At 37.2% G+C, this 14,395-nt stretch overlaps 1 protein-coding gene across 11 annotated transcripts in view; it reads right to left on the reverse strand.

The window, feature by feature from the left end:
* LOC148649197 (formin-like protein 2) overlaps window positions 1–7,498 on the reverse strand; it is a 76,580-nt gene extending 69,082 nt beyond the window's left edge. For all 11 annotated transcript variants that reach the window (XR_015926301.1, XR_015926300.1, XM_088605563.1 and 8 more), the window contains exon 1: window positions 6,886–7,498. Coding sequence is in view for 9 of the 11 variants with exons in the window: in XM_088605563.1 (XP_088461689.1) it covers window positions 6,886–7,002 (117 nt within the window). In the remaining 2 variants the exon portion in view is untranslated. The remainder of the gene's footprint in view (window positions 1–6,885) is intronic.
* Between the last annotated feature and the right edge of the window lie 6,897 nt (window positions 7,499–14,395).

Here is a 14,395-nt window from a genome sequence, read left to right on the forward strand (position 1 = left end):
TAAGTACAGGTATGACGAAAGTATATTAATAAGTACAGTCCAATCTATAAACAGCATCAAGAGTTTACATTGAGAATAATCAATCACTATACCCAAAAATGTGACTTTATTTCAATGTTATTAGTTTACAATAATAAAGACAATATCTTAACCTTTGAATAATGTTTCGAACTATTTTAGTTATATTTTCTGACTGTTTTATGAGAAAGGCTTACTGTTGTCCCAAAAAAAACTACTATCTGAATTAACAGTAACACAGAAACAAAGAACAATAAAAAGGAACCAGTTTTTATATACAGTAGTACCGAGAAAGCCAGAAGAGTATCAATCTAAAATACCAACATGTTTTATTTATCACTGTCTGTTCTTACATTTAATATAAAAAAGGTTGCAACCATAAACAGATATTCCGGTTTCATGGTCAAATATAAAATTCTTTCTTTTATCTTGTCTGACTGCTTAAATCATTATAATTATGTCTGGTATTAAATCCACTTCCGATCTCAAGATTCCAAGTCCCTGGCGTAGACATAATAGTGGAGAAGTAAGACTGAAAGTAGACTGCAGTAAAAGAGTAGCGTTTTGCACTGAAACATAAAAATCTGTGGTAACAAAGCCTTGACCTTTTTCCATCAGTCAATTCCAAAACATATTAGTTATGTGATAAATCTACCACTCTGATTATGCTTGAAATGTTTACCAACTGCATCTGATTTTGTTTTGCGAAACAATGGCTCTGTGATCACAATTAAAGGCAATCAAGCTCGCTTCTGACTTCCAGCATAAAGGAAATTGATATAACAACTCCAATACCCAGTGCAGGGGGGGGATCAACCAAGGAATTTAAAGTTCTAGGAAATAGTGGCACACCAGAAAACGTCCATGGAGATAAAAATAAAGTTTCTCAACCACCTTTTTTAAGGGAACTTATAATAATTAAAATAATTCCAAAATATTCAGAAAGAAAACAGCCAATCAAAGCAATTTATATTTTTATATATCATAGATTTCAATGTACTGTACTCGTTGCTTGCCAGGATAGGCTCTGACTCCCCCATGACCTTGTACTGGAAGAAGCAGTCAGAAAGTAGATAAATGGATATTTCTATGTTATTCTCAGAATTGAACACTTTTCCTGCCTGCATTATTGGGATCACAGCTGCAGTGTGCAATTCCTCTCCACACTGAATCCAGGCTCACTTCAGGATCACATCCACTAAGATGTTTGGGCACATTTCATTTTCACTACAATTAAGACGCAGACAGAAATAAATCCAGAGTGTTCTTCTATCACCCAGTTTTTAAAACAAACATTGCTGCTAAAAGTCAAACACAGTTCTATGCATGTTAATAAATGTTACAATGTTCCATTAGATGTTCCTACAGTATGCAGTACAATAACTTGTGACTGCAAAAAAAAAATGTAATTTAACAAGATGCAACCACTGTAGTAAGACCTGCAGTGCTTCAATCCATACCAACATGGATTCACACTGCAGCACACTGTAGTAAGTTCCTCAAAAGCCTGAAGGGAAAAAAACAGATTTCAGATTTGTGTTCACACATGTGTCTCGAGCTTAATAAGAAAAGAAAGTATAATATAATCCTTATTTAGATTCATTTAAAATTCATAAAACACCCAAAACCTTCTTAACTGTTCAATTTGGATTAGCAGATTAATCGGTTTCTATTCTGACTGAATGTTTAACTGCCCAAAACCAACAACAGATCTTCTTCAAATATAAGATTTGAAGAAATCAAATAGTTTCAAAAAAGCAAACAAAAGTAGCACAGTTAAAAAATACAGTTCTGCTCAATAAGCTATTCAAGGTGAGAAGTATGCAAAAATCATCAAATAAAACATATACAAAGAAACAAAGGGCTGAAAAAGAAAAAACAAGTACAAATTAGCAACTAATTTGCGATAATGTGAAATTCGATTAAGTATAACTAAAGTGATGCAAACATATCTATAAAAAATAGGAATCCCTTGCAATATGTATCTATATTTCCCTTCCTAAAATGTCTCTAACCTGAGAGGCTGAAGCAACTGAACCTTTTTATTATTGATCAAAAAAAACTACAAGGATATATGATTCAAAATCCTCAAAGACATGGACAATGTCAACCCAGTTGATTGCTTCAGAATGAGCTGTGGGTGAAAAGCAAACCTGAGGACACAAGTAGAAACTATGCGTACTGTAAGGGCATTTAAAACCAAGAGGCAGAGGTACAGTACTTCTTTACCCAAAGAGTCGTGGGAGTACGGAACAAGGCAACAAGCTACTCAGTAATGTTGCTGATCTTGGATCACTTAACTACCAAGTACGAAATGGGCCAGATGGGCTAAATGACTTCCTCTCCTTTGTAACCTTTTCTTATGCGATTTTGACAAGTACTCCTGGAGTTGATTTACCTTAGTCCGATTTGCTCCTATGCACCAGAAATGCCATGTTGGCATGTTTTTCTCTCTTAAAACAGAGACTAGTCAGACACTGCATTTGCAGTCACACATAACAAAGTTCCCTTATGAGACATTAGGTTGTCTAGAAGAACATCCTCCCAGACAGTCGCTCTTGGTTGTAATTTGTACCAAAGAACACAAAATCTAAATGGAGGAAAACCAAACTCAAGAATGCTCAGTTTTACCAAATTCATTTTTTTTTCTCCAAAAGCCACACATATTTGGTGAAGAAGATGATAAAAGAATGCTTTACTGGATCTATACGCATGAGCTCCTACAAAAGCAGGAACAAGAAAGCCTTTACAAATGTTGCCTTGTGAAACAGAACTCTAAAACAAACTGCACAGAAAATGAACGGTGTACTACAGTGGAGTATTAGTCATTAAACTAAACGGAAAAAAAAACAGTGTTCTGGTTATCAACCAGTTGGGAAGTAAGAAGGGATGTGAGCAGCAGTGTTTACAGAGATATTCTGTTGAGACATAAGGTCATTTTTGTTTTGTTTTTCTCCTCTAATTTCCCCCCCAGTTTTGGTTAGACTCCAACATCAGAAAGTATCATCTGAAATGCAAATATATTCAAGGGCACTTTAAATAATGTCTATGCAGTACAGAAAAGAATAATAAATCACTGCAGCACACTGAGAAAATAGGTACAATAAGTCTACAGCAACAATTAAAAACACAACCAGCAATATCTGTAAAATACTTACAGTACCACCAGCAGTTATACAAGAACCGTTTTAAGAACTGATACCATAAAGGCTCAGTGCATAATGCTGTAGTGTACACAAACAGTCCTAATTAGTTCCTCATAGCCAGTTACAGGTCAGGTCACTTATGTTTTGCAACCACACACTTACTACAGCAATTAATGACAAGTCTGCCACAAGGCATCACTGACAGGCACAGCAGCTGAAGTAGTAGTAAATAGCATTAAGTGGTACAATTAAACACTCAGAGCCCTAATGCCAATTGAGCACATCAAGCCAAAATGACATCTATCATTCTGGCATAAGAAATGAGTTTCTTGATGTGCCATGATTTGTGGTTAGCACACAGTATAATCTCCTTTAACTGCCAATGTACAAATATTACACCTCAGCATCCTAAATAGCAGCTTTTTGCCAAAAACAAAATAGGAATGCTCCCTGGCCTTCGTTAGTCTGTTAATCATAATCCATTTCTAAAGCAATACAGTACAGTAATTATGACAACTAAATTAATCCAAGATAGTATTATGAAGTGTCACACAAAAAATGAAAGGAAAACACCGGAAAACAAAGAGGAGAAGCCCAGCCAGAGAAACCAGAACTGATTCGTTTCACTTCAATGTTTAGCCAAGAGATTTAACTTCACTGTCTTAAGAACATACAAAAAAAAATTCAAGTAAAGACTTTCTAAATCTTAACAGGTGTATTTCACCAAAGATGGAAACCCCCTTTCTAACCAAGCTACTCCAGAAATATACAATTCACATAAACATGCTCCTACAGGTATTCCTTATACATAAACTAAAGTTAGCATCCCCACAGACAGCTGGGGCTGGCGAACACTTCGAGGTTTGGTCCCTCAGAAGCACAGACGTGAAGATTTCCACTTTCAAGTCCAATTATCCCTCTGCCGAGAACACTTCAACAGGCAAACACAAAGACACTTACTCACAAGAACACACATGTTAATAAATAGGAAAAGTGTTATGCAAAAAAATGACCTAAAATTAAATCAAAGATTCAGATGGATGTACAGTAATTTTTGTAATTGCCATTTTTCTTTTCCTTCTTTTCAGGGTCCCAGGGACTCTAACTCTGCAGTTCTATGATATTTATTTATATCTATGGTAGCCCTCTTGCAGTATAGTCGGGCATGACTTACAATAAGCCCTTTCCTTTAGAGTTAAACACTGCGTTCAGTAGGGCACTGGGTCTGACTACAACAGTCTGACCCACTTTACGTGACCTTATATAATAAATTATTTAATGCTTCCAACAGTCAGTAAAGCCAAACGGGTTTACAGTTTGAATTCACAAGTCTACAACAGCCACGTCTACTCAGGTGTACGTTTATTACTGTCAGCTCTTACCTTCCTTGATTTATTTTAAGTAGACTGCAGTCAGGTGTGTATTGGCGGCAAGCCAATCTCTAACTACAATCACATGAACACTTCAGCTGAGATGACAGCTTCTTGCTCTGCTGTTAAAACCTTCATGTTCATTTTTAAATTTGATCAACTCTCTTTATCTGCAACTCCCTTTGGGATCTTTATCATTGTTTAAAAAAAGTATTAAAATACAAATGGACGGTCGTTTCTTTCACATGTCAGTATAGTGGATTAAACTGCATTTCTTTATACCAAATTAACACAAAATCTAGTTCTTAAGGCAGCATGGTAAACCACAGATTTTGCCATTACACCCTCTGCAGTGCACACAATTACATCCTTGCAGCCAATTCAGAAGAAATCAAAGGCACGCAACACACATGCTGTGACAGATTCAGTTCAAGCTTTCTTCAGTAAATTAGGATCATATTCCGACAGATTCCCTCTTAAGTGTAGCATTTCTAACCAAACAAAGAAGTAGCATTGTTTTTTTTTAAGTTTGTTAAATAGCATTTTAAGATTTTCAGAGGCGAAAAAAGTTTGACCACCCCAAACACCCATCTCCAGATTCTAGTGCCAGCTGATTTTACAAAATGTAAACAACTACAAATGGAATTCACTCTGGCATTCTGGAGGCTGTGCCACCTGACCTAGGCATTAAAATTCAACAAACAGACCAGCACAATTGACATTGCTACACAAATTAGACCCCACTTCTTTCATCTCTACCGAGGAAAACAAACTATGTGGGCATGGCGTGGGTAACAACTAAGTTTTACCCTTGCTGTCTACTTAATGTGCTTAGTTTAAATTGGGATCTCCAGGTAGTACCGTTTGCAAACTTAACTTTCTTCTTAGTGGTCAATTTCTATTCTAGGTGAATCAACCATATTCTGAAATGTTCCAAATGACCAAAACTAAAACAATCCTGAGAAGTATTCGAACAGATCTGAAGTGAGAGCGTCATGTATCCAGAATTAAACAAAAACAAATGAGGCAAGCAGCTGTGCAGGTGCCACTTTGAATAAACACCGGCCCCGGACCGGTCTGCAAGGAGCAGTGTGCGTGTGTAAACATCCTGGATTGACACAAGGCGTCTAATGAACCCCCACCACTATCCTACAAGGGAAAGACATTGCAGAGGACCTTCTTAAAGAATCCAATACATGCGGGTCGTTAAAAGCGCTGAAACTGCGTCTTACTACCGCACCATATCACAAAAAGAAAAATACCTTTTAGGATTAGCTACGTATTCCAACAAGAGTGATCTGACCATTTATTATTTTCCCTTCTTTCACCCTACTCAGTGTTTCGGGGCAGTATGCATGTCGAGTTAGGCTTCAATACAGATTCGAGAAGTTATTTACTACTAAATATCTCCTTAACAGATCGCTCGTCTTATATATAATCACAGAATCTTAAATATCTTAAAATGAATCATTATTCAAGCTTTGCAACATTAGGCTTCACAGATAAAGTAATTCACATAATGGAAAAATGAGAGCGTAAAAATGTCGCTGATAATGTCATGGTGGGTTTAAAATGACCAGGCTCCACATTTAAATTTTACAAATCACAGCAGAGCATTTACCACACCCCTCAAACATAACTGGGGAGAGACGCTTATTTCACAAAACGTGTTTTCCTTTTTTTAATCTTTTTTTTTTTGGTGTGCTTTGTTTAGAAGAGCTTGGTCTGATACCTTTGTGCACACGTCGGTAGGCCCAGATAATGAATGTTTATTTCCCCAAATAAACGACAACAACAAAAAAAAAATACGACTCTCGTCATGTCATTTGATCGAAATTCATTTTTCAAACTGTTTAAAATCGTCGTGCTCTTTTTATCCATCTGACAACCGATGCCATACCCCCCTAAGGCGAGAAAGAAGATATTGACTTCTCCCAACTCCTATACAATACGCTTTTTCATTTGCAAATGAGCTCCAGTCCATGTGGTTGTCCGCTTGCGAGTGGCTAGCAAGCCAAATCCCGACATCTGTAGTCCGATTTGATTCATGCGGACGAATTAATCAAGAAATCAAGCATCAAGTAAAGTTGTGCCGATTGTCCTTGTTTAGAAGATTAGGCACTTATGGACGTGGCTTTTACACATTGCATACCCCTACCCTTTTTACGGCAAATACATTTCAGATCTCGATTGAAACCATCAATACATCAATAAGACCTCCATTAGGTCCTTATCACGAAACGAACAAATGTCAGGGACCTGCCACTCTCCACCTTCAACGTATCATCATCACATAATAGAAGGAACATCAAATATAAGCATGGGATCCGAAGAATATTGTTTTCACCTACCAAAACGACTGCAAATCTCTCCTCCAGTTCACCTGGTTCAGGCATGGGTAGTTTCAGTGGCATGCTATGAGCCCTGAAATCAGTTTGCTGAGAATCCATACTCCCTGCGTTTCCCATGTTTTCTGTCCGTTTTAACTGCAAGTTTCCACGGTTTAGTCTTGAAATTTCAAAATCACGAGCGAGTCAACCTCGACACAATAAAGGTATCCGTTACTGGGGGGGAAATGCCACCACCTCCCTGTTTTATTCCAGTCTGGTCACTTTCCAGCACAACAAGGCGAAGACAGGAAAACTCGACGTATCCGAAAGACCAACGTCTCCCCCTAGCATTATACACACAATTCGGGGCTTTGGGTTTTCTCTCCCTCTTCATTCATTTTCCTTCTAATGGAGCAACAATAACGCGGATTTATACAAAGCAAATAAAAAAAAGGTGCCTCCTATCCGTATCTTGCACAATTTCTGCACCACTCCCAGCTGGTTGTAATGGTGATAATGTGCATGATTCAGGCTTAGCGGTCCTCTACTATGTGTAATCCTTCCGATGCTGACAACACACACAACACAACACACTTCACAGACACATCCCCACACAATGAGCCCTTTCAGCCTGGCCCCCTGCTAGGGCGTGACTACGCCGTGGTGACGAATTGGAGAGTGAGGCTGTTTTGTTCCTGTTGCATTCTGGGATTTGGAGTTCAGGTGTTCCGTTGCGGTTAGTCAGCTGTAGCCGAGCGGACAGGTACAGTATAACATAGTACCGCGTATTGGGTTCACCACTTCAAGATGATCTAGCGACTGTAATATGAGGAAGAATTAAGTAAGAAACACTATGACAGTTTAATAGCGGAGTCTTTTTACTAATTTGAGTCTGCAGGATGAAATACAGGTTTGGCAGGTCATTGTAAACCATCTGATAATTTCATAGGGTCTTATAGCTATTGGGGGAAAATACTTGAGTCTCAGATTAAATCTTTAACCCACCCACAAATTAGTAAATTCCAAACAGACTACATCCTGTCTGCCAGGGGCTTTGTGTATCTACCAATGCAAAGTGACCATTGGTGGGTATGTCCAAGATGTAATGTATTGGTCTATATCTTGGTCTATATTTCCCATGAAAAGGAAAAAAAACACCCAATTTTGTAATTGTCTGATAGTACTCCAGACATTGTGTCAAAGGTGTGGCTCTGAGTCTTCCTCTTTTCTACTGGCGAACTACAGTAAGATATGGAGAATTGAAAGAGCTGATCTTTAAAAGCAGGACATTGACATGTACTGTAAATGCTACTATGGAGACACAAGAAGCGAAGGGCAGAAAAACAGGTTTAAAAAATAACAGAGAGATGCCTAAAGATAAAATAGCATTACACAAATTTCCAAGAACTTTTATTTTACATTTAATGAAGTTGCTAATTTAAAAGTATTCTGCATAACAACATAAGAGAGGTTACATAAGGAAGTCATTTGACCCATCTAGCCAGTTTTTTAGTTAGTAGTTGATAGATCCAAGGATCTCTTCCAGGTGCTTCTGTTTCCAGCCATTGTGGTTGGTCAGCAGTAGTTGAGCGCACAGGTACAGTATAACATAGTACCACGTGTAGCATGTATAACATGAACAGACATGGTGAATGTACTAGTATCAAGTTGAAAGTGCATTTGAATTCATGAATAAATTAAACACAAGCTCCTTATAGTTAAAACCTGACATGATTCACCCAACAAATTAGATTTTTTTCTCTATCTATTGGAACTGTTTATTGGCACAATAGTATTTATAAGAAACTATTGTGATTCCCTACTAAGGGTCTATGGTGGTAATCAGTAGTAAATGTATTTCAGGTTTGTCAAAAGACTCGCCTTTTCTCATTACAACTTCTATTATATTCAATTCGATATTCAATTATGCGATGGGAAAAATTATTTTTATGGCAATTAAACATAAGGTGTCTCCGTCCATCAGAAAATCTCCCATCGGGGTACCATGAAAAGGACTAAGGGGTGTGTGCAACATCATAATTATGAGTTTTGAAGCTTAATATCAAATATGAATTGCACATAGATTAAATATTTTGGTACAAATGTGAGATCCCAACACCAAAATGTAATGGTTGATGGGGTGGTTTAAAGTTAGATACAATGTGACAAAAAGTGATGCTCTTTAATTAACCTCCAAGCAGACTGCACAGGGCTTGTATTTTAAACACATTTAGATAAAATCACTGGAAATCTCTGGATGACCAACACTCCTTTCTCCTCCAGGGACTGAGACTCTGGACAGGATGTGTACCATAGAGAGCAGCTCCAAACAAGACATTTATATAGCTCAGTGAACACCGTGGAGGATTCATGAGAATAGTGCATGCAAACCGTTTTAGGCAGGAGAGTCTGATTAGAACCTAGATACAGTTCAGTATAAGAGTGTGGTTGGCCATTTGGCATAGCAGAGCTTGAGATGAGGGGAAAGAGCTGGGTGTGATGAAGACACAATAAACTCTCATTTTGGATTCACTTCTCTCTATATTTTTTCAAAACAAAATCATGTAATTGCTTCCTTACTTTGATAAGCCTCCTGCCTGTAGCTCAGGGGTGTTCAACTCCAGTGCTGCTGTGCAGCAGGTTTTATGGATCTTTTTAAATCTCAAGCTTCCTAGGAAAACAAAAAGGCTTCAACTTGTTCAGCTTGTGCAATGAAGCAAATCATTCAGTTCAATGAAGTGAGTAAAGGATCATATGGAAAGACATCTTCGGGACCTCCATAACTGGAGTCGTTCACACTTACTGTACAGTAGGTGCTCCCTGCTAGTTTGGCATCCCCCAAACCGGTCAAACTGAGTCATGTCCCCATCCAATTACAATATAGCCTCAATGCAGAAAAACAAACAAGCATGCAGTGTTTTGTGGATGGGCATTGCTTTGAGCAAGGCATTTCTCGCAGACTGCTTTAGTGAAATGACCAGCAGTATAAATGGACCACAAGTCATTTTCAACAAAAGTGTTAGCCAATTCAAACAATAAGCTGTACCTCTGTATGTGTTTGTGTATGTTTTGAACCATCCTTTCATATTTACAGAATATGCATGTCAGTAAACCCTTTGATGAGTTAATTTAGATTGTTATTCCCCTGCCCTAAGAGTTTCCACAAAAAAAAGGTTTTAACTTCTACTATGCATATCTTCAGGAAGGCTAATTCTAAATTAATTGCGGAGTTCACATTTAAATAAGCACAAATTACTGATACATCATCTTTCACCCACTTGTTTTGATGTGAGCAGATACCAGAATAATACTGTATGTGGCTGCCAGCATGTAAAATGTAAAATAAAACATCCTGACTAACCTTCATCACGGTTCACCGCCTCAAGATAATCTAGTGACTGTAATATGAGGAAGAATTAAGTAAGAAACACTATGACAGTTTAATAGCGGAGTCTTTTTACTTATTTGAGTCTGCAGGATGAAATACAGGTTTGGCAGGTCATTGTAAACCATCTGATAATTTCATAGGGTCTTATAGCTATTGGGGGAAAATACTTGAGTTTCAGATTAAATCTTCAACCCACCCACAAATTAGTAAATTCCAAACAGACTACATTCTGTCTGCCAGGGGCTTTGTGTATCTACCAATGCAAAGTGACCATTGGTGGGTATGTCCAAGATGTAATGTATTGGTCTATATCTTGGTCTATATTTCCCATGAAAAGGAAAAAAAACACCCAATTTTGTAATTGTCTGATAGTACTCCAGACATTGTGTCAAAGGTGTGGCTCTGAGTCTTCCTCTTTTCTACTGGCGAACTACAGTAAGATATGGAGAATTGAAAGAGCTGATCTTTAAAAGCAGGACATTGACATGTACTGTAAATGCTACTATGGAGACACAAGAAGCGAAGAGCAGGAAAACAGGTTTAAAAAATAGAGAGATGCCTAAAGATAAAATAGCATTACACAAATCCAGATTTCCTAGAACTTTTATTTTACATTTAATGAAGTTTCAAATTAACAGTATTCTACATACAGTAACAACATAAGAAAGGTTACAAAGAAAAGGAAGTCATTTGGCCCATCTAGCCAGTTTTGTAGTTAGTAGTTAATTGATCCAAGGATCTCTTCCAGCTGTTTCTAGAAAGAAACCAGGGTATCGACTTCAAAAACATGGCTGGGTATCTTGTTCCAGGCTCACAGACTTCCCTTATCCCCCACAATCCCACAACAGACACAATTAACGTTTGTCTTTGCAATTTCTTAGCTTTTCTTTTCTAAATTAGTTTGTAAAACTAAACGTCGTTTCCACCTTTATGGGTCTCTCAATCATAATAGCAAAATTAAAGACCAGCCACTGGGAAACTATTACTTGGATTTTGTGGTTATTTCTTGAGGTAATAATCGAGCTTTCTCTATTTCTTACAGGGTGGAGTCCACACAAATCCCTTCTGCAAATGACATCAGCTGGGAACAGGTTTTGCCAAAGACATCCAACAGATGTAATGTTTTTTGGAAATGGAAAATGAGAGCAAAGACTGATTTAATAGGGCGGTGAGGCTGGATGGCTAAGTACACAAAAGGATGAAACACTGCTCACTGTGACCTCACAGTGTTTAAAATTACAGATGGGTCTGGTATCCAGCATATTCTGCCACGTACCAGAACGACAGGCAGATAAAAATACAGATGATGTTTAGCATCGAATTAGAAGTATTTAAACTTCCAGATTCTGTGGCTATTGTTATATTTTAAAAAACAGAATGAACAAAATAGGTGCTGCAAGAGTTCCGAGAAGTCATTGTCTGAAAACAGAAAGTCTCAGAGCATGTATTGTATTATCATTTCTTTTCCTTTTTTAACATCAATTCACAATAAAAATTGACTTGATTGGCAAATCCAGCACAGCAATTGTGAGATATAGTCTGAATTTAGTGACTCAAATATTTATGTGATCTGAGGGAGCCGCTTTTAAAATCTGTATCAAAAAAACATAATTGAAAAAATTTCATTGAAGTTGTTACCACCTTCTAGCCTGATCACATCTGATTCTAGAAGATAAGCAAGTCTGGGCCTAGCCAGTACTGGGGGTGGGAGATCTGTAAGAGATCCAGGTTGTTGCTGTAAGTGGTGAAGATTTAAATAGGTAGCATTCTTCTCTCTGGACCAGAGCTTCCAACCAGTTAATTGTGTGGTGACAGGGCACATTGGGCTGTAGGAGGCAGTTTTCTTCAGATGAGACATTAAACCGGGATCCTGACTACTTGGTCATTAAAGATCCCAAGACACTTTTAAGATTAAGGGAATTAACCTTGGTGTCCCAGCTAAATTCCAATCTGGGATTGCACAATCTGGTCTACCTAAAATTCCCTCTCAAATGAAACGATGAAGGAATTTCTCACTTTTGATCTTTGCTCTGGGGCTGATGGTCCATAATGAATGTTGCATGTCATCCAAGCAGCTGCTGCACTTCAGTGGTGGATGAAGTGGGTCCTCTTCTTTATGTAACAGATTTTGGATAAATAGCATTATATAAACCCTATTTATTAATTGGTTTGTTTATTTGTTCATTATTATGTTAATTCATTGATTAAAATATTTAAATATCACTTGTTCACTCTAGACTCAGAAAACTATTTTGTTCATTATGACAGATAAGTTCTACTTATTGAGCTGTATGTCCAATTAACATTAATTTCACAATAAATAAACATCGCTCCAGCTCTTGTTAGATAAGTTGATTGTTACTCAGTAATCAGATTCAAACAGAACTGCAAATATCATATCAACATAGAGACTCTTTAACAAATTATTCAGATAAGCAGAAAACTGATAAGATTATGGTTATTATACATGTAACTAGACCTACCACTTCACAGAAATCAATATATAGCCAGGGTACTAAATTACCAAAACAGAACAAACCTTGCAATAGAAAATCCACTTTGATTTTTGTCAACATAATGGTAACATCACAATTCCATTCTTCAGCTAGCACTGATTTTTATATTTATTTGTACTCTACTTGCCATCCTTATTTTCTCCAGAGACACAGGATAGTTGTTCTCTTCTGAAATATTATTGGTTTTGATCCTGGTATGTTCATGTCTTTATCCAACAACAAAAACACCTAATTTATTATGTCTGAAAAAACGTAATTCCTTTAGTTTGGACATAATATGCAGAATACAATGTGCATTATTCGGCACAAATACATTATAATTTATATCCTTTAAAAATAAATGCTGAATTTTCAGGAACCTGTGTTGTCTAATCAGAAATATAACTCTCCTTAATTCTCCCCATAGTTGGGGAGCTCAGCTGTAAAATTCTGTTTTAATGAAAGAGCTGGGCTCAGGTGCTTGGTAAATGTGGTAATGGCCAACCAGACTTGGGAATTGATGTTAAAAGTGCACATGGATTCCTTACCACCATCGCTCTTTTTGATAGTTAACAATGTAAAATTAAAAAGCATATCTGCAAACGTCTCAGCTGTATTAAATACAAACTTGAACAGAACATTAACTGCACGCTGACCAAAGATATGTGTAAATTCTACTGATGAAAAACTGACATTATTTTGTCTATTGTTTTACTTCTGATGCAACTTGAAAAAAAAAACTCATCTACCCTTTTAACGCTATAATTACACAAACATAAGTTCTCTCCACAGAAATGGAGGTACCTGTAACTGAATTCAATGCAGTTCCAAAATCAATGGCACCACCCTAACAACATAGGATTAAGATTCTCATATAAATTGCATTTAGCAGGTATAAAGCTATTATTTTAAACACAGCAACTGGATGGAAAGAGGAATAGAAGAAAAAGATCATTTCCAAAACTCTGCTGATTTGAATTGAAGGGAATACAAACTTTAGGAACAATGACTGAACTACTTTAGTCAATGTGATGCTAGGCTATTTCTGATCTATTGGGAGAATCCTACAAACAGATGAACTGTGGACTTAGGTAGACTGAAAACATTCCAAACTTAAAAAAGTCCAAAGTTGACTGCAACAAAGTTGTGAAATGCCAAACAGATGCCAAAAATAAAAATCAGTACAATAATATCTTTATGTTGGGGATCTCACAGGAACATTCACAGATGTTTCTAAATTTGGCCAGAAACTTCCAAAGGAAGCAGTGTTCATAGACCAAGAAAAAATATCTGACACACAGAGAGTACATTGTGAACTCGGGCCTAAACCAGCCTATGCCTGGAGCTATCATTGTTCTAAACATTAGTGTTTCAGTCAGGATTCAGTACCATTGCAGGCCTGAGAAGTAGTTCCTGTGTGTCAAGATAAGTCATTTCTTCTAACATTCTCCAGAGAAAGAAATAGGTTTTTGTTACCAATGCACAAAATGGTGAAACAACGTCAAGCACATGTAGTTTTTTAATAAATCAATGTTGTTGCAAGAGAGCAAATATGGTGGAAGTTCTTCACGTACAGTATCTCTAGTAAGCACTCAGCTGTATTTGTAGGTCCCCTCCAATCTTTGTAAAAAAATTGTTTCATACTATT

The sequence above is a fragment of the Lepisosteus platostomus genome, chromosome 14 (genome assembly GCF_059453375.1).
Source record: "Lepisosteus platostomus isolate fLepPlt1 chromosome 14, fLepPlt1.hap1, whole genome shotgun sequence".
NCBI classification, from domain to species: Eukaryota; Metazoa; Chordata; class Actinopteri; order Semionotiformes; family Lepisosteidae; genus Lepisosteus; species Lepisosteus platostomus.